This window comes from Dermacentor albipictus, chromosome 4 (genome assembly GCF_038994185.2).
Source record: "Dermacentor albipictus isolate Rhodes 1998 colony chromosome 4, USDA_Dalb.pri_finalv2, whole genome shotgun sequence".
Lineage (NCBI taxonomy): Eukaryota > Metazoa > Arthropoda > Arachnida > Ixodida > Ixodidae > Dermacentor > Dermacentor albipictus.
The window spans coordinates 109443842-109464990 of record NC_091824.1 but is presented as its reverse complement, the minus strand read 5'-3'; the positions used below and the strand labels follow the sequence as shown (position 1 = coordinate 109464990).

At 47.0% G+C, this 21149-nt stretch overlaps 1 protein-coding gene across 2 annotated transcripts; it reads right to left on the bottom strand.

Annotated features, from left to right (window-relative positions):
• Window positions 1–6253: 6253 nt before the first annotated feature.
• LOC135914026 (uncharacterized) lies at window positions 6254–20171 on the bottom strand. 2 transcript variants are annotated; one of them, XM_065446733.1, is made up of 6 exons: window positions 19942–20069; window positions 17942–18033; window positions 16947–17119; window positions 9890–9948; window positions 8704–8769; window positions 6254–6400 (listed from the first exon to the last, which is right to left on the bottom strand). In XM_065446733.1, the coding sequence occupies exons 2-6, from the start codon at window positions 18029–18031 to the stop codon at window positions 6276–6278; spliced, it is 513 nt and encodes a 170-aa protein (XP_065302805.1). In that variant the 5' UTR covers window positions 18032–18033; window positions 19942–20069; the 3' UTR covers window positions 6254–6275. The 2 variants fall into 2 exon arrangements, with proteins under 2 accessions (XP_065302805.1, XP_065302804.1); XM_065446732.2 differs by lacking the exon at window positions 17942–18033 and having other exon boundaries at window positions 19942–20171.
• Between the last annotated feature and the right edge of the window lie 978 nt (window positions 20172–21149).

The following is a 21149-nucleotide window of genomic DNA, read 5'->3' as shown; positions in this document are numbered from 1 at the left end:
TGCGTGCGTGCGTGCGCGCGCGCTCGGTAGTTCAGTGTTCGTTGGAATCGACAGGAACGTCTAGCAGTGCACTCGAGCTGTTCGCGCTGTGTAAAATGCCCAGCTTGTCACAATGCTGGCGCGATTAGAAGCACAGCAGCGATGTTACAAGCGTCACACCTCAATCAGCGCCGAATGAAAGGACTAGATAGATTTAGTCTGGCGTTAACAGTTTGCTGTCCGTTCAGCTCAGATCAGTGTATGCACAATGTTCAGCGACTGAAATTCGATACTCGGAGTGCATGGCGGCCGCAAACTTTTGCACCGCCGGTGATCGCTGGGCGCGCCGTAAATCCCGACTGATTAACGAAGGTGGCCAGGCAACGGCGTGCCTTATTTCGTTCGCGGGCGGACGTACGCTACCACAGGAGGCATTTCACGCTGTCAATGGAAAGGCGAAGTGCGCGGCACACATCAGATATAGCTTGACGGGCTCCTGCAAACGCGGTCCAGCATCACACCAAAAATTTAAGCGTCTTTGTTTGCGCGTAATGGCGGCACGAGCGCGACTAGGAGAGACAACCCAATTCAAAATCCATTCGATTTAAAAAGTTAGAAAGATCGGTCTGAGTTTGTGCGCTCTAACCTGCTACTGTGGCGCTGGGGAAAGGACGCGAAATAGGGATGGCGTATGATGATATATTGGTGCGATAGTGCTGGTCGTTAACACAATGGTGTATTCAAAGGGTGCGTTCCAATTCTGGCCAGCACCGGAGACAGGTTACGTAGACAGCTAAGACAGCTTTGAACCCAAGTAACGAAACACATTTTGAACTGTTTAGAATGCCTATGGAAGACGCTTCTGCTACGTGACGCCACCTCGGGACGACGAGTAAAAGTGTAGAAAAGCACACATTATTTCTATATCTAAGCTATTTGCGTCTGCAAACCTTGCGTCTGCGAACCGTCTGCAAACGTGTTGACTTACATTAAGCGCATAGGAAAGCATGTTTGCATTTTCGTGTGCGCAGACGGTCCAGTTTCCAAGCGTCCTGCTAAGCCGCCATCTTGTTTGTCATCTTCGGTTTTTTTCTTTTCTTTTTTTTTCTTCTTTAACATAGGCAGGACATTAGGTAATGAAATAACAAGAGCTTGGTGGCGCAACCCACCACCCCGATCCAAAGGGGACGCTCTAACATTCATCCATCCATCCAGCAGCAGCGGGAGAAAGAAAAAATTTGAGCAGATACTCCTCTGGAAGTTAAGTCTGTGTAAACATTGGGCCACTTGCTCATCTTCACGTAGCCTGGTGTCATTATCAATGTTATGAAACTTGATCCGACCAGTACAAGCAACAGCACTGCGGCGACACGAACTGCTGCCGTCGGCAGCAGTTCGTGTCACAAGCAAAGTACAGCAGGTGGTGGCGCCAGGTGCGCTGATGACTTTCAGATCATTATAAGCCGTTATCGCCCTCTAGCGCCTTATCCGTCTCCGTCGAACCTTTATGAAGCATGATCGAACGCACTCCGGTGGTGGTTGGATCTGGCGTGACCACGAGGGCCGTATCTTGAAAGTGATCTGCGAAGGCGACAAAGAGCGCCGGCGATGACAGCCTCGTGTGTTCTCTGGGCTCGCCGCTGAGTTAGCGTTGAAGTGAGGCGCGCGGGCTCCAGTCTCGAAAGCGATCTGCAATGTATGATCAGTGCGGTGAGCGCTGACAGCTTCGTGTGCTCTGTGTTCTCACCGCATAGCTCGCGTTGGAGCGATAGGCAGCACGAAGGTGAATTCGCTCGCTCCTGTGGGAGCTGTCATGAAAGCGATCGTCTTACGAGACGGAAGGACGGACGGACAGACGGATAGCTTTTCCTGTTAAGTAAGCATGTAAATGCTTACGCATTTAGAAAAGAGAACCGAAAGTTCGCTTCGCGCATAAAGTTCGCCGCAAGCATTTCCCGGTAACTATTACGGTTGCATAAGCTGAAGTTGCCGGGAAGCGGCAACTGTGTGGCCTGTCTATATATAAGCGCCGCGCGTCGCGGCGCTGCCACTCGGTTCTGTCGTGCGTTCCCATGAGTGAACCTTCGAGTTTTTTCTCAGTCAGTAGCTGCGCCCGGCTTCTTTGGGCGTCCACGCAAGTGCGTGAACGAGGCCGAGGCGTATTCATCCACGCATTCGTATATCCACGCATCCACGTATTCGCATTCATCCGCGTAGGGATACCTAAGTGCACTTGATTTTTTTTTTACTTCGTCTGCGCGCGAAGCTGTCTTCTTTGGCGTATTTGTGAGAATCGTAACCAGGCTTAAGATTACTGCTGTCTGCTTAGCCCTCCACTATGCCTCTACAGAGAGTATTGGAACAGAGCCTATGGATCTTGCGGCTAGTCTTGCCTTGTGCTCAGGGTGACATGTTAAACAGCCGGTCACCATGCTACCAAACAGCCAAATGGTTTTTTTTTCAGTATTTGCACTACTAAACATCCTGCCATCCCGTGCAAGAGTACTACAACTAATGCAGCAATTGTTCCCAGCGTGTTCCCAGAACAAGCAACAGCGTGGCCAACACGTGCGTCTATGTGCTCTCACTACGCGGCAACGGCGCAGCAGTCTGACGAAGACAAAGGGGGGCACAACGAAGGCACACGCAGCGCTGTGCATGCTTTTGTGCCTCTTTCCGTCTTCGTCAGATTTTTGCGCGGTTCCCCTGTAACGCTCAACAGCCGACAAACCTAACTCGGGACTCTCTCTCAATGGGTTCCATCGACATGTACTTTCTTTACGTTGCACACCTTCCAGTGCACGCTATGATGTGTTAGTGGGTTATTTATTTATTTATTTATTTTGTTTATTGTATTTGTTTGCTTTTTGTTCTTTTCTTTCTTTGTTTTCTCTATGTTGCTTTTCTTGTGATGACTGAATGCGGGGTGGGAGTAGGGGACTTTAATGACCCAATAGCATATATATTTCTGGTTGCTTGCATCACTTTCTAAAACTTTGTTACAGTTTGCGACGCCTGTTTTGTGATGATCTTCACGCTGATGATGGCAAATACCTGCTGGAATGCGCTACACTCGGCGCGTATTCCTAGTTCATGGTTGCGAGCTATGTTAATGGTGCATTTGCAATTTTCCTCTATAGATTTTCACGTTATCTCCTGAAAACTACTACTACATAAACAACTATGATAGCAATGGTAGGGGAAAGCCACATCTCGATACGTGGGATAACGTCGATCGTGTTGTTAAACATGTTGTTTGGTAGAACAGTGCGTTGCCCTACGGCTACGCTTAAAATACATTTGTCAAGCATTCGTTGGTCGTCCACAGTGACCTGGATCTCAGCGACAAGTTCCTCGATCAGCTGCGGCTACTAGCAGCCAACTTGTTGTCCACTGTTAATAATGGGCACAAAGGTTCATTGTTTTGGCGCATCATGCTTTGTTGATGCAAATGTATCGGTACTGTGCTGCTTTCATATTTTATATATAACTGCCGACAGTCGGCTCGACAGACGCAGTACGCAACATTCTGTATTTGTGCTAAACACATGCGTATGGTGACCTGCTGTGTAATTTCAAACAATCATCGCAAAGGAGTTCGAACAAACGGACACGGAACGCCTAGACACCACAAGCGTCTAAAACATTCTTAAAAAAGATTCCACTTTTGCTTATTTCGCAGCATGACTGTATTGTTATAGTTGTAATCATTCCATACGGCACTTAGTGGATGCTGTTACTAGCCCGCTTTGTGGAGAAAAAAAAAGGGAAGTTGTCTATATCTGTACCCCTTGTTTTAGGCGTCGTCCAAAAAAAAGGTGGTGGTCATAGCGTCGCTGGCCGTCTCCAGCTTCTGCTGTCTGGTGTTTATTAGTTCTGAGTGCTACGAGGTGACAACCATGGGAGAGGGCACCAACCGACGCAAATCAGCGTTATTGTTCTTTTTTACCAATTATATAGTTGAGAATGCTGAAAGTTCACTTCCCGAGCACCCTAGTGAAAGTAGACTGCTTCCCTCCGAGCCTAATAGCAGTCAATTTCACACAGCTCACTAAGCCTCTCCATCTCTCTGGGACACCGACTATAGCTGTAGATTAAACTAGGATCGACACTTTGAAAACTGAAGCCGTCTTGTCACGAAGTACTTTCTTTAAATTCTCTATTGTTTGTCGGTTTGTAGTCCGGCGTGAGTCGTATTCAATAAATGCACAATCAAGTACCGCATAGAAGGAAACACGACCAATATTCCACATTGTCTGACATTCCACATTCCACAGTTCCTGGCGTGCCACCTGTACGCCCGAAAATGTTTGCAGGTATTTCTTGCGTATTACTTATTTACACAAATTGCAAGAAGACTCCGCAAAAATATTCTTTTTACGTAGAAACAGATGTATGTCTGCGTCGCTAAATTTTTAACCCGTTTACAGGCACTTCGCCTACAAGGTTTCATAGAACAAGGACGTACCGCATTTGTTAATAAATGCATCTATCCTGGCCTTGACACGCTTGACAGTAACATAAGCCGAAAATTGGAGCCTTTTGCCCGATTATGCTTCTTTGACAACATGCAGCGCACACCGATTTCCGTCATCCGCAATTCAAACCCCTGAATTCGCAAGTATTGCGTGCAAAAAAAAAATGCTACATAACCGATGAGTTGGAATCAAGCTGGTGAATTCACTTATAGATTATCGCAAAAGTATATGTGCAAGTGCGAATATGGACGGCCACACCATGGGCGAAAATACCTTTCTATGCCATAGACGGCTTTGTCCACAGTTAAGCTAGGTTTCTTGTGTATGCACTGAAAATGTGTCTCGGGAAACATGTGTGCGCTTTGCAGAAACGCTGCTTGAAGAAAGCGGAACCTGAGTCGTGAAACTTACGAACGCTTTCACATTCCAATTCAGACACTACAGTTTCATGATGTGCATAGCGCGACAGCAGACAAAGGCCGGAAAAGTAAGCGCAGTGGAGACAAGCGCTGAGTCCTTTGTCTTCTCACGCATTGTGCACATCATGAATTATCAACTAGCCCCGTCTCAAACATTACTTTCATGCTTAGCAGAAACTCAGTCTTGACTCGCCTTTAAATATATAACAGGCTGGCGCTGGACTGCTCTGTGTCAATACAGTCACTTAGAAGAAGGCACTGGCCAATCTGCTACGAATGTGGCCAAACCAGTGCCCCAATAATGTACTGTGGAGGGTCCCTTCAGCGAAGCGTTCAATAGCAAAGATTTTGGAATAAAAAAAATTATGGGGTTTTACGTGCCGAAACCACTTTCTGATTATGAGGCACGCCGTAGTGGAGGACTTCGGAAATTTCGACCACCTGGGGTTCTTTAACGTGCACCTAAATGTAAGAACACGGGTGTTTTCGCCCCCACTGAAATGCGGCCACCGTGGCCGGGATTCGATCCCGCGACCTCGTGCTCAGCAGCATAACACCATAGCCACTGAGCAACCACGGCGGGTTTTTTTGGAATAGGAGTTTCGGTTGTGTCAGTTTTTTCCGCTAACCAACAGCTATGAGTAAAAAGGTGTCGTGTTCACTCCCCAAGTTTCTCTTGAAAGCGAGATTGTGAATACTACTTTTTTGTCGTTACGAAAAATGGGTTTTATTATATCTTATGGCACATTACATAAGTTTCTCGTGACAAAATGCCGGCTTCATCCTACAATCCTGAACCGGTCTATAAGCAAACGACTCTCGCCATCTCTGGCTCGCTCGCTCGCTAGCACTTCCTTACTCAGTCACTCACACTTAAGTTGCCTTTTAACTATGTTATCACGAGAACATTGCGTCACTAAAATCTCTCAGTCAACGTAAAGTCGTCACGAAACACGCTGTGAGCGAAAGGCATTTTTCTTTTTTGCTTTATTGGCTTTAAGCGGGATAATAAAAGCCTGAAGCTCATAAAGAATAAACTAGTAGAATTATCCTCAACTACAAAATGTTTTCACACTACTTCCCATCCCCGAGTCATTACCTCTTATAAAGGAGTAAAAAAATCGAACTATATACTGAAGTTATTGAGCCAAGCTACAATGAACGTAAAATGTGCAGTCGAATTACGCAAAGAGACGTTAGTTTTACCAACTACCTTACATTCAGAAAGCAAAGATCAGACATCTGCCAGCTCCTTACGAGGTACTAACATCCCATATTACCTTTAAACGAAGACCTGAAAGGATCAGCCATGGGCGAACATTTTTATAAGGTTGAAGTCGGTCTTGACGCAGGATATCCCATATGCTCCAATCGTACACCGTCAGTGCATGGAAAAGCTTTATTGCGCAGTATTTTGCAGACTGCACGGTTCGGGGCAGACGATTTTCCGCAAGGCATGTGCGTTCTCGCACGTCGCGCTGGTGTCGTAGATCTTGAAGCTTTCATCTCCGGTCGAGGTGTCAACTGCGAGCGGACAAGGCAGATGGCGACTAGGTAAGCAAAGCTTGAATATAACCAAAAGCGTAATCTTATTCTCGGCGTGCTATGTTCTCTAAACGGCGCAAGCACTGGGATATGCATTTAATAGAAAACACGTATGTCCCCTCTTCTAAAGTCAGGTGGATGGGCGAAACATGGAGCTCGCTAATCAGCGGCTTCGGGGGGTTTGGGCACCAATTTGTGTATTCGCGCGCGGATTACGTATAGCACCCAACACACTCATTTGTTCTGTGGCACGCAAGCACTCGCAAAGCATAAGCTGATAAACGAGATTATACTAGAAGGCGAAGCGATTAACAGCAGAGTTGATGATTGCGTTAGCTGTTCGTCTGCCTCATTGTCAAAAAAGAAAGATATCCGATTTCTTCGTCCGCACGTACTTTCTCTGGGTTGTGCTGTTTTCATGTTGTCCGATAATGTATACTTCAGTCAATAAATTTTCTCTTGCATATATTTCAGTCACGTGCAATAAACCTCCAATTATTGGTAGCATCATGATTCCGTTTTTCTGTCGTCCTGTGTGATTCGAGCCAAGCGAGCCTTTGCAGCCATTGGCTGCGTACTGTTGTGCCATTACCACAAGCCCGGATTCCGAATCTGCAAGATGCAGAATCTATCCTGCGAGCGCCCTAATTCTCCCTTTACAAGTCAAGATGCTGAGCCGTCAGGCAGCGGTGCTCTGCGGAGAAGCCTCGGCGAGCAGCGTGTTCAGACATGAACACAAGTGCCAGACAGCCCGGCGCCGCACCTCCTTTTGCCTGGAGGTCACCGCGCGCGTGAACTTTGAACCGGGTGGCCAGCGCGGTCGCTGGTTGGACCTCTCGGACGACCGCCGAGTGCTGACTTTGAATTGGGCCGTTTGAGTGACTATGGTTCCTCGGGGATTATAATAGACGCGACACGCCGCCTGAAAACCAGGATCCGCCGACCCACCGGGAGACAGTGTCACTCCCGACTGGGGTGAAATGTGTCACGCGTTTTCGCCGGACGTCGCCGTGCGGGAACAGTCGCGTTTGTGTGAGCTCTCGGCCCCAGTGCCGATCCGATCTTGTCCTGTACAATGACCTGTATATAATGTATAAAATCCCTTTCGTTATTCTCATCGACGCATGGCTCGGAGTCTTCGCTACCAACGCTCTGTCACGAAACGGGTGACGAGCGCTACGGGACCACACAGTCGCAATCGTGGTGCAGCGGTGCAATGCCGTAACAGTACTCTCGGCGTCTGAGAAGCGCACTTAAGAAAATGCGAAATCAATGGCACTTCTCCACAGTGAACTGTTTTCATCGAATACCACAAAACATGATTTTTAACGCTAAATTTTAATCTTAAATTCTCACTTTCTTTTCCACAGATATCAGCCAGACGTTGCATATCAAGTTGCTTGTTAGCAAGCAACACAGTGTCGTCAGCATAAAACAAACCTCGAAGCGGCTGCCCTACTATGGTACCGGCCTGTTTGTATGAGACATTAAACCGGATATTCCTTCCCTCGAGTGCCCTTTCCATCCTAACCATGCAAATAATAAACAACAGCGGGGATAGGGGGCATCCATGTCTTAGTCCCTCGGTGATATCACCTTTCTTCTCCCTCCTGATCCCTTCCAATTCAGCGAAAGCTACATTTTCTCGCGTAATCTACCTCAAAGCCTCTATAGGGGCGTTGTCTATGCCTTCGCCTTCCAGAATATCCTGCTCGCATCCGCGGATGCGTGAAGGCGAGCGCCATCTGGTGGTGTTGCAAGGAACCCAGTGGCACACGTAGTGCTCGCTTCCCGCTGTGATTGGTTGAGTTTATGTTCGCCCACGGACACGACAAACATATTTGGGGGGTGGGGGGAGGGGGTATACAGCTTGGCTGTAAAACTTCGGAAGCTTCACTTGTCACCACTGTAAATTGAAGGCATAACTATTGCCAATATTGGTACGTGGTTAGATTGCAACTATTCAAACGCGGTCATTCACGGTCGCTCTGGCTTTATTTCGATCTGTAGTAGAAGGGATAGATTTATGATTCAGTTATCATCTCAGGTTTCATCGAAGGCACTGGCTTAATGGAAAAAGATAAGCGCAATTCGTAACGTATTAGCCTATGATCCCCTCGAAACGTCAGCTGGTTGCCATTTCTGCTCACGAACAAGTGCGTTGTATTTATTAGTGTATAAATTAAAGCGAATTTAAGCCAGCCCGTTCAGACAAAAGGCGCAAGTTTGCACTCGTAACTCATAAGATAACTGGGACATTATCCACGCTTCAAGCCGCTTACCATGCTTGAAAAAATAGGCCTTTCCGTTGTGCGGCGCCCCGATGAGGTACACATTCACATTCTTTCCTGTAAGCGACAACAAAAACAAAAGCTTAGTAATGCGCACCAGAGTACTGCTTATACGATACACTGTCAGTTTACTAGGTAACCAAGCAAACGTTAGCCAAGTTGTTAAAAAAAGTGAAGAATAAAAAACATTATCATGATTTAGAAGTAAATGCGAGAGAACTGTGTTAGCATTACTTCGCACCTCTTCGAGCACCCGGATCCCCAATTTAAACCGCTTGTACCACCTCTCAAAACACACACACCAACGGATATATATATATATATATATATATATATATATATATATATATATATATATATATATATATATATATATAACACATTTAAACGAGGTTCAAGGTGCAAACATATGACACATACGGTGTACGGTGCACCAACAAAGTGCAGACGGTGCAACGATTCCCCAGGTCTTATATCCTGAACCAGAATTTTTTTTAGCAGTTCGGCTGACGTTAGCTGAGACACCCTAAACATTTTTAAGCGATAGAGTTCTCGTGAACAAAAACAAACATGTAAACATAATCTGATGTTTAACACAAAGTGCCTAAAAGGATTCAAGGCACCCCCCATGCTGAATATATCGGGAGGCCACGCTGTGTGGGGCAGTTAATGTCGAGGCATTTAGCTTATCGCTGAGGTCACACACATCAGTGTAATGTGTATGGTATAGTGCTCAGGCGGCCTGCTGTACCATTGAGGCGAGGACTCTAAGCTCTTAAGACTTTACCTTTTATAAACGTTTTATCCTCCAGACGATTCGGAATAATACGTTGTGCGCCCAAGGGGAAACCGCGGCTGAGAAGCGGCTTGATAGCCGCCTCAGATATTCACATGGCGCAAGCATTTAGTTAACTGATCCAATGAAATGGCAATATGGCTTAGTGAAGGCGAGTATGGGTAACAGTCTACGGACCGTTATTGCTTTGCATCGTGAGACATTGGGCGGTAGCATTAAACGTAATAGTAATTGCCTCACGCCTTGCCAAGAAAAGAACGTTGTTAAAATAACGCGCTTCTCTGCCAGCGCTGAAAGCAGGGTCACCAGGATTATAGATACGGCGAAAAATTCCCAGAAACATTCGCAGAGCGATAGCGTGTGCGCACAAAACCGACTTACCACCTGCGGCTAGTATGGCGTAGTCTTTTTGTGGCACGTACTCCGCAGATGCGTGAAACCTGCGGAAATGAAAATAAATGGCGTACAGTTTTGATGTGAAATACTTCACTCTAAAAAAAAAAAGGTTTATAACGTTTTGGCAACACGGTTCCCGCATACCACTTCGCACTAAAAACGAGATATTATGTTCGATTGCGTTTTTTTTTCATTCTATGTTTTTTATGCTGACGTAGTTTAAAAAAGACAATACGTTCAACAATTTTCCATTGCCGATGTAACGGCACATTCCCGAGCTTATAAATTCTTCAAAATGAATATGCTATAGCCAACCCATGGCACATGAGGCTTTTGCAACGAGCAACTTCCCTCAAAATATTGTTCGTAATATCCCGAGTTTAATTACTTCGCTTGTGCAGCCACCCGCGTCGCTCGTGCTCATGACGTTAGAATGCAAAAGAAAAGACCGTAGGCAAAACGCCGTCCCCCATGAAGCGTCGAGGCACACCGAAGCCAATTAACGAGCTGCCTGCAGGCGCGCTAAAAGGGCGCTCAAATAATAGGAACGAGTATCACACACGTGGGGAGAGATATTCTTACAGGATTGCCGCCCGTATAGTTGTCCGGATAGGCGACTTCATAACCGATGCCTTAGTGGCTACTTCTGCATCGTGCCAATAGGTTTTGGAGTTCCATCATACGTTTCTTTTAAAACCCGGCGCCTAATTCAACAAATGTTTTCATTCGTAACCCTCTTTCTTTTCTATTCCTTTTTTTTCGATGGCATTCCGGGCCTTCGCTAATAAGTTGGACATCACAATTTGCTGGCATATGTGCTTATAAACAGTTCTAGCGTGAGAACTTTTTTTGTATATATGGTCCGCGTTTCGAAAAAGCAAATGCAAGAAAATGCTGCAATGATCCATGTCTAGAGTCGAACTCATGACTTTTCGATTCAGAGATCAACCGACAAAGACGTCACTTTGCTAGCCGCCGTATTCACAAACACACCGCGCGTTTAATCTTTTCGTCGACTCCACCGAGTCGACTCTCGACTTGAGAAGCTGCAGTCTTGATCATCTGTGACTCCTACGTCGATTAGTTGCTTGAACAAACACAATTTCACACCAATGATGCGACGCCGGGAATCAATTGGGGTGGTATTCGCAAAAAGTTCTTGCGAACACGGAATGGGGATACGGCTTTAACAGCAACAAGCGCACAAACTTAGCCGGATGTACAGCCGATTTTAACCTCACGCTTGTTACAGATCCTAAGTTTCCCGCTAGAACGGGTAATTCGGTCATTCCAGACACAACGCCAGACCTCACATTCTTCCGAAATATCGAGGGCACGTGGGATAATCTGCAGGAGGACTTGGGTAGTGACCACTACGTTCTTGATATCGCGGCGCAGGTCAAACCCAAACCTCCGGTCAAATGCGAATACGTTGATTGGGATCTTTTCCGGAAAATTCGAGCCGAAATGGCCCCCTCAAGCGAATCCTTCAAAGAACTAATTACCAATCTTAAACAGGCCGTCAAAAACACGAGCAAAGAAATTAGCACAGAACTTGAAGTCCCAAAAATGGACTCGCGGTTAGCGCATCTCCTGGAGGCTAAACATGCTCTTGGGGAGAGGTGGAAAATACAGAAATTAAGTCGCCGAGGACGAGTGAAACTAACGTCACTAAACAAGGAAATAGAGTGCTATTTCAAGCAACTGGCCCTGCAATGTGGGACGAAACATGCATCGAAACGGACCGTCACATGAGAAGAGGTAGTAAGTGGAATCTGCTCAAAAGGCCCCTAAGCGACAAACAGTCCCAGAATGCGCTAAATCTCGCTGTCGATAGGCTCATACATAAGCCGGTCACCTCGGGCCTCACAAACGATGTAATTGTCAACGACCTGGCGCGAACTTACCTACCCGTCAAGGAAGGAGATTCGCAAGGCATAAGTGCTAGGGCGGTTTACACGGGGCTAGACAGGCCGGAATTAGACGAACGTTTCACGATTTCAGAAATCAGAGACGTACTCTTCAACCTAAATGGAAGATCGGCCCTGGGGCCAGACGGGGTCACCAACAAGCTCCTCCGGAACCTGGACGACAAGGCCATCGAAATCCTAACGGCAGAGATAAACGAGGTGTGGAGCTAGGGGCAGGTCCAGTCAGAATGGCGCACCGCCAAGGTGGTACTCACCCCCAAACGGGGAATCCTCCGCAAATAAATAAACTGCGTCCCATCTCTCTAACATCGTGCATTTGCAAAGTGGTAGAACATGCAGCACACAATCAAATCGTCGAACACGTAGAAAACCACGAACTATTTAGGCATAATCTAATACGTTTTAGAAAGGAATTCTCCACACAGGACGCAATGCTCCTCCTGAAAAGATATCTATTCGATAACGAGACGCGGGACGTACGAGGTATCATTGCACTCGACCTCGCTAATGCCTTTGATAAGGTGGCTCACGAACACATCTTGAACGAAATTTCCCATCTCAACCTAGGGCGGAAATTCTTTAATTTCACTCTCTCGTTCCTATCGAAAAGGAAAGCGTTCCTTCGACTGGGCACAATCTCGGGCGGTCCTTACGAACTGGGCAACTGCAGAACCCCTCAAGGCTCGGTCCTATCCCTGCTGCTATTTAATATCGCCATGCATAAACTGTCCGAGAGGCTGGCCACACTCCCAAAAATAGGCCACGCAATCTATGCAGATGATATCACAATCTGGTCCCCGGGGGGATCTCTGGCCGATCTAGAGCAATCTCTCCAGGGCAGCCATAGATGTAACGGAAGAATTTCTTACATGCACGGCTCTCAAGCTGTCACCGAGCAAATCCGAACTCCTCCTCTACAGACAGTCGAGGCAGGGCGTTAGGAACTTCGAGCCTCTGGAAACGCTGGCAGTCGAAATTACAACACGAGAAGGGTACCCCATTCCGAGGGTTAACTCCATCAAAATTTTTGGACTTTTAATCAACGCCAAAGGCTGTAATGCAGAAGCTCTAAACAAGCTGGGTGCGCAGGCGAAAAATATACTAAGCCTCATAACTAGAATCGCAAGCAAAAGGGGGGGGGGGGGGGGACTCAAGGAGGACAACCTACTCAGGGTCTTCCAAGCTTTCTTCATCAGTCACATTACTTACACGGCACCATACCTCAAATGGAGCAAAATTGAAAAGAACAAACCCGACACGTTCATCAGGTCCGGCGTCAAAAGAATACTCGGTATTCCACAATCCGCTAGCACATTAAAACTACTTGAACTCGGAATTCACTATACCACAGACGAATTAATTGAAGCAGTTTCTTGCACAGATCTCCAGGCTTTCGTCAGCTAAGCCGGGAATCAAAATTCTTGATGAAGCTGGTGAACTCCCTATACAGGCACCGCTCGACAGACACCCCCTGTTTAAATTAGCCCGTGAAGGTATAAAGGTTTAGACCGTACCGAGGAACATCCACCCAATATATAACGAAGGTCGCAGAAGAGCGCGGGCTAGAACCATCCTTCGACGAATCGATCCTTACGGGGCAGACGCATTCTTCGTCGACGTCGCCAAATATGGCAGCGAAGACAGGTTTGCAATCACGGTCGTTGACGCGCGCGGAACACTTATCAGCGCCGCATCAATCTACACTAAACACGCGAACGAGGCGGAGGAAACTGCGATAGCCTTGGCTCTTCAAGCCGCAAAAGGCCCGGCGACCATTTTCTCCGACTCGCGCACGGCGGTCAGGGCTTTTTCGTCCGCTCTAGTTTGAAAACACGCAGCCGACATCGTCAACAGATCCTTTCGTATTACTACGCGAGAAGACACTGGAGGTCATACCATAGCGTGGTTCCCGGCGCACGTGAATGATGTAACTAACCAAGCGGGTTGCAAGCCTAATGAGCGGGCCAACTGCCTGGCGCGTGAATTCACGCACCGCGCCCGAGCTAACGGTCCGGCTCTCCCACAGTATTGTCCCTTCAAAGATTTTCTTACCACCTTGCACGAAATAATGTCGCATTACAGACACAGCAGGAGGAAATTCCCTCCCCCCCCAGCCCGAAAGTGAACAGGGCTCAGGCTGTTACTTTCGGGCTTTTACAGACGAGATCCTACCTCACCCCGAGAGCGCTTAGTTGAATAGACCCGAACTTCCCGCAATCCTGCTCCAAATGCGGTCACGCGTGCTGCTCCTTCGACCACATGCTCTGGCTGTGCCCGTACAACGTGGGCTCCGACTTTCATAACAAGTCCAAGTGGGACGCCTTGCTGAAGAGCTCGGATTTCACAAACCAACTACAGGCCGTCCAGAGGGCCCGCGACGTGGCGGAGAGTCACCATCTCCCTGCCCCGTCGTGGGCGGAGCCACCAACTTGATCGGGGAGCCTTCGGTTCCCCCAATTGAGTTTCTCAGGACGCTCTAATAAAGTCTTTGTAACTGTCAGTCCTTGCACCATAGAGCGATTCGTAAGAACGGAAGCCGACCAATCGCAATAGCGAGCATATATTTACGACTGGCGACCAGCCAAAAACCGGCAGCTCTTACGAACAAAACGCTTCGTGAAATTGGTCTCTCCTTGAATAATTTTCTACGAAGCGAAGCGTTGTGACCAAACGTCACTCAATATATCTACTGCCATCAACCAATTGTGCGCCACGCATTTTCTGTGCGTACCTATATAGTAAAAACGTCGACTCACGGCGCAGAAAAAGAAACTTGCTAGTAAATATTGTGTTAACGGTGTCAACAATGACAAGGAATAAAATATTAAACTTAAAGTTGCAGAAGCAGAAACCGCATCCGGGATAGGTGCAACTGACAGAAAACCAGTGGTGGAAATGTGCCAAAAACAAACGAATCTAATTGGAAATCAGTAAAGATAATTTTAAGGGAGTTCACTTCTGTTAAAAGCCAGATAGGGGTACTTGAGAAAAAGGTGTTATTGGAGATAAAACATTTCAATTGACTCACCATCACAGCCCTGCGAAAGCGGATGTCCAGCGAAGCTGTTGCAAAGCCACCACTACAGCTGCTGATGGTTCGCATGCTTGTTTTGAGCTTGCTCTTTATTGAAACTTACGCTGTTCTGTACGTTGTATGCGTGACGCTAATGAATGTATGCACTGTTCGCTTCACTCTGCTGTGTGCTTGTCGCCTCTCCATTACGAGGGGTATGTACCACTGCACTTTTGGTTGCTTAGGGGGTTATGAGCCATTGCTGATGATGATAGTTTTTGTTCACGAATGGACACTAAAAATGCCCACCACCGAGAGGCTGACAGCTTCGCTGTAAAATGTGCCGATGACGACTATACGCATCTGGCGTGTGAAAAGAGCACGGAAAGCCTAGAGAATATATTTTGTTACGATGTATCAGTGTCCATCCAGAGGTACATGCGGGTGAAGTTGCCCTGCCGGAGTTTTTGGGCTTCAAGATAATAAGACAGGAAAGTTAAAACCAATCTGCGATGGCAGGATAATAGGGAAATGCGGCTGGAGTATTGGTGGCGTCAGACCAAGTAACACACAGGCAGAATGAAAAGAAATTATGTTCTTAAAGGGTAATATGTTTAAATCAGGTTAGATGGTCTGTTAGCACGAACTATGGGCCTTAAGAACCGACAACAGGCACCAAATACAAGTAAAAATAATGAACTTGCTGGTTTCTGCCACTATCCCGTTTCAAAGTGGATACTCACCTATCCATCCGTACATTTATTGTGTCGAGGAACAGCATCGAATTGAGAGGGAGATGAAAAGGAAAGTCAGGGAGGTTAACCAGATGTTAGTCTCCGGTTTGCTGCCCTACACTGGGGTTGGGAGATAGGGGTTAGAAAGAGGACAGAGAGGAAATCGTAAAAAGAAATGCACACACAGAGACACACACACGAAGGGCATTCAAGTTAGAGACGTTCACAGAGGCCGGCAGGTCGCAAGAAGCGCAGTAGTGCTTGCACAACCTTCTGTGACGTTAGGTCCTGTCGATGGTGTAGAATTCCTTCTTCCGATATTGGTTGGTTGTTCAGCTGTTTAAATGGAGGAACATTCTGGAATATAGGGGGCAAGTCTCTCCACGATGAAGAAAGAGAGCAATGAAAGTGTAAAATGGCAAGCAATTATGCATTCAGCCGAAGCAAAGAAAGAAGCGGACAGTGCGATAATAATTTCCTGATGGTGAGTACAATTGAAGGAAACGGGCCTACATGACGTAAAAGAAAAGACAACGGCGGTGAGCATGGCAAAATTGCATTATCGATGATCTAGAAACTAAATTTTGATGCTTAGTCTCTCAGACACCGGTAGCGCTTTCTTTTTCTTCCTTTTTCTGTAATTCTTGCATGTCGATACATTTTCAGCACAGGTAAAAAGTCTGCGAGGTACAAGTGTGAGGCCTGAATTATACTTCGGTGGTACTTGTCTGAGGCCTTGATTACTCTTGACCTTTTACAGTTCCAGTGGTGCGCGCATGTGGGCACCAACTCTACCGCAGCAGATGCATGCTTGCGCATCCGTTAGATTGCGCTCCCAGTGGTTACTTTCCTCTTACTGGCGAAGCTATCCATAGTTATCTAATAACACTGCAAGCCCGTCCAGATACGTACTATCGCACCGGAATGAGACGCAGACAAGGACAAATACAGATTTAAAAAAAGCACTTCTTTCGCTTCATTATTTAATAACTGCTTGAAAGTGTAGTGTGTGATCGTTCACTGCAGCGGGTCGCTAAGAGCGCTCGGGCCTGCATGGATTAGGCAGCTGTGAATGAATTTACTTAAGCGTCGTACGAAACAGCGAATGTCGAAAGCAAATTTCCCCTTCTGTTTCGTTTTCCTTGTGTCCCGCGTTTCATTCCGGCCGTGGTATAGCGCACAAAGATGCGCTTCATTTCATTCGGAATCGTTGGGAACTGACCGAAGCCCCTTACTTCTAAATTACGGGAACAGCGCGCCTCGCAGAAACAGCTTCAGCGGGCGAGTCTATTACAGCGTTCTTTGTGCGATGTAACCGCGCCCGCCCCTTGAAAACTCATCAGACACGAGAGGTGGGTACTCACGTCGTTTTGCCTTCGCTGCCGGGCAAGCTGAAGGAGACGATGCAATCGACCTTGTTGGGGTCGGAAAGGCCCCGACCGCTCCACGAGACGCTCAGCTTGACGGCCGACGGGTCCTCCAGGCTGCTGCCGTTGCGATAGCACTGGTACGTGGTCAGTAGATCCTTGCGTATACTCTGCGCAAGTTAGAGCAGGAACTTGGGTAAAAAAGAAAACCCGATGGCATACAACAAGACGTGGCATCACATATGACACTCCAACACAACCTAGTTTTTGATTGGACTGATTGCTAATTTAACTGTTGATTGGTTCCTCCCCTTGTAACCCTACGGTTTTCCAACTAGGTAGCCATGTGAAACCATGCAGGATGTCCCAGCCGTCCTACATCACGTCTAAAAACTTAAAGAGTGACGGGCCATTATACGCGAAAATAGCCAAATTCATATTGTTCACAGTCGAGTAGAGTAGCCGCCAGTAACTTTTTTTTTTGGTGCCATTCAATTTAGTAGTTCATTGCGAATAGCTATTTTTCAATTACATGCACTAAATGACTTGCCCTCAAAAGAGAATTGGCAGGTAGTAGTGGGGGAGAAGGGGGGAATGCAAAACTGATGGTGTACCACTTCTATTTAGGTGCGCGTAAAAATCCCAGGATGGACAAAATTAATCCAGCGTCCTCCACTACGGCGTGCCTCATAATGAAATTGTGGATATGGCACGTAAAACGCCAGAATTTCGTTTCAATTCTAACACACAGAAGGGGTACGAAAATACCTCGGTACCTTTTAAAGCAGAGGACGTTGCGTCATTTGCGTACGCATTCGATGCGATGATCGCTGCCGTCCGATGAAAACGCACTAGGTCTGGCGGTAGGGGAGCGATATTTACTCAGCCAGTCACGTCTTTTGGACTTCCGCTCGTCAAGTTACGCCAATTGATCAGCCAAAAGCTTGCCTGATACGAATGTGGGTCGTTCGTGTAGCTGTCTGGTAGCGTACCTCAAAGAAGTCCTTCAAGGGCGAGCAGAACACACCGCTCGATGCCAGGAGGACAAGCAGGGCACAGAATGATGATTTCGTCGCAGTCATGACTGCAAAGGAGGCCCGAAAAAGAAAAGAACCGACAGAAACGCAACACTTATTTCTACTGTTGCCACACCGAGTCATTTGGGAAAGTAACGGCCTTAATTTTAGTCGCCTTGACCGCTTTCTTACGTTCAACTTGTGTAACACGAAATGAGGACGCCACCTCGTTCCCCCATTCAACATTTTCGCATCTGAAGAAACTGCGAGCGGCACCCAGCCCGTGAGACAGGTCGGGTTCGTTGGTGATGGGTGCGTGTCAGTAATCAAAATACAAAATTCTCGACGGAGGGAGTAAGGAACGTGACATGCGGACGACCCGGTTCGTTAAATTGTGTGCATTTTCTGCGTTTAACGCACAGTCGAGTTTCGCCGTGGTTTCCCATCAAGTTCCCGACAGTAGCTTAAATGACACAAGCTTGATTCATCGGCGGTGAATCGAACACAAAGGGAAAATTAAAGGAAAAGTGACTGCCTAAGGCTGTTCCACAGCCGTGTTCAAAGATTTAATCAATATGTCCGAATGTGAAAGTAACAAAACAGTTTGCTTTACTTGCTTTGATTTGTTTGTTTTTTCTTCTTTGCTACACAGTCTTTCTTAAGATATTCGTACCCGCACTTCAACGTGCACTAAAGATTGTCAACACTTTGCGCCTATGTACTGAACTCTTAAATTATCACGAAATGGTACGCCCGCCGAATGCAAGGATTAACATTTCTCTCCTTTGCTTGTAAGATAAAATAACCCGTTACCTTTCTTCGAATGGGAGACATATGCATGCCCTGGGTGCTCCACACTATTCTAATAGAGGTCAGAATGGCAAAGAGTTTCGCTGCATCTTGCAAGCCAGAATGCCTTCTGGTACCTGGCATATGCACGGTGATATGGCATTTCAAAATTCTGACGTAAACTTGGTCCAAGTTGTTCGAGCAACAACGGGTAGTTTGAATCTCACTAAACGCCATAAATCCTGGAGGGTATGCATGGAACTGTGAGGCGATGAAGCATGTCCAGCCATGGCGCACTTTCCCTCCTCAGCAGTCATCTACGCCGCTGTCCAGTCACATGCTGCATTTCAGCAAAATATGTTAGACCAACATGGTCTGATAATAACAATGCCTACAATCAAGAATATTTATTCAGCGCCATATTAGCGCCCCATATGGTAGCCCTGCAAGACAATTGGCTCTCCGAATTTGATTTTGATATGGTTCGTTTCACAGCATCAAGTACACAACAAATTCACCTTAGAAGTGACGATAACGGAGAAAAACTACGCTTGAGCAGCTTGACTAGCTCCGCCAGCCCCCGATCACAAAGGCAAGACAAAGGTAACCAGTCCCCTCTATTTACCCACGCCCTGGAAAAACCACTCCCACCCGCTAGTTGAAAATTCATGAGTCTGCTCACTGCGTCTAACTGTCTTCAGACCTCAGCTCCCTTTATTATATTTTTTTTGGTATCGACTTTGTTAGGTTTACAGAAAACCCAGTGTATTCTAGACGCCACCATGCCTTGATCAAGAACTCCACGTAATCTTGACGGAATGGAAGACCCAGTGTTTTATGCTCTAACGCCGCATCCGCATAAGCAAGAGCCTCGGCCCGAGTCATGACAGGCCACATGCTGCCCTCTAGCGTGCATCGCAAGCTCACGGCACAGGGAAGAGTTTTTATGCCTGTCTCTCTTTTCGTGTCTGCGTTCCGTCCTCACGGTCATAATTTCGCTGCTCGGACTAACCAACATGTACTCGTGCATTAAACTATGTAACCCCACTTGTTCTGAAAGTAACTCTGACGTGCTTTTCGTCGCACAGATTTGCAGCATTTCACACAGTTTATGTCGACGCCTTCACTTGCCGTTGCGGGTATTACACGGCCACCTTCACCCTGCAATAAGCAAAGGATGGACTCACCTGGACGATGTGTTGGTGCTCAAACAGGCGTCCTTGCAGCGTGCGCCTCGGTTTCGGTCTGGCGAGTGGCATTCTCCAGCCGCCGACGCTTATCACCGAGGTGTCCGTTTCGTTTTTCTTGTTCCCACCTGACGGTTGGGCGTTCCTCGCAAATGCATACAACACGCACTTGCACATTTTTCGATGGAGAAGAGACGCAGCCGAGGCTGGGTGCGTATCTTTTCCGAGAAGCAGCCCCGCCAACACCGGACCAAGGCCGCACCTTCTTGTGCGCGAGAGAGATTTCATTCGCTGACGACTTGCTTCGGGCACTACACAAAGAGGGCCGGTCCTCCTTCCTCCCCGCTGTTTGCATTTGTTTATCGCCTCTGTAAGAACTCTATGAGGGTCAGTTAGAACGAGAGTGGAGGTTATACCGCATCTACTCGGGCACTGCGCTTCCAGTAAACAAATGGCTGGCATCAACGTTCACGATTGGCTGTTCAAGCTCATCACAACCCGCGTTCGCAGGGAAGTTAAGCTAGAATTGTTTGTAAGAACAAATTCAGCGAATATAGTACTGAATACGTCATTAGTGAAGGTGGCCGGCGGATAAAAAAAGCACGGTTACGATTGAAGGGCCCGATTTTCGAAGCCTTCCGTTTGTCAGAACCTTTCTTGACTGGTGCGCTGACTTCGAAAATGATATGTTCGCTGTCAATATTGGGCCGTATTCTTTCTTCAGACTCACAACTAAGGTAAGTACATTTTGTAAATTGTGGCGGAACAGCTTTATGAAATTCACAAAAGTTTTTGTTCATATGTGCATTTTGCCATCGGCCAGCTGCGGTGGCTAGTGTATCTGACATCGCCGCTGGCTGGCATCTATTACAAACAGTTTTAGCATAAGATTTTTTTTTTGTAAGTGAGTGCCCAGCTTTTTAAACGCTCAGCAGCGCTGACGAAGGGAAGCATCTTTAAAATAAACTTCGGCGTGACAGCAAATGTTCTAGTATAACATTATAACCGCATTTCCTGCCATCCTCGTTGTTCACGCCAAGCAACAGCTACGGGTATAACTTTCTTTGTTGAAGTGCGAAATTTTCTTGAGGCCCAAGCATGCTGACAAGGGCTCGTATTCGCAAAGAGCTCCTACGCTATAATTATTCCTGAGAAAAAACTTCAGCTAATCCTGACGCTGAACATATCATTAGTGAAGGTAGCCCTTC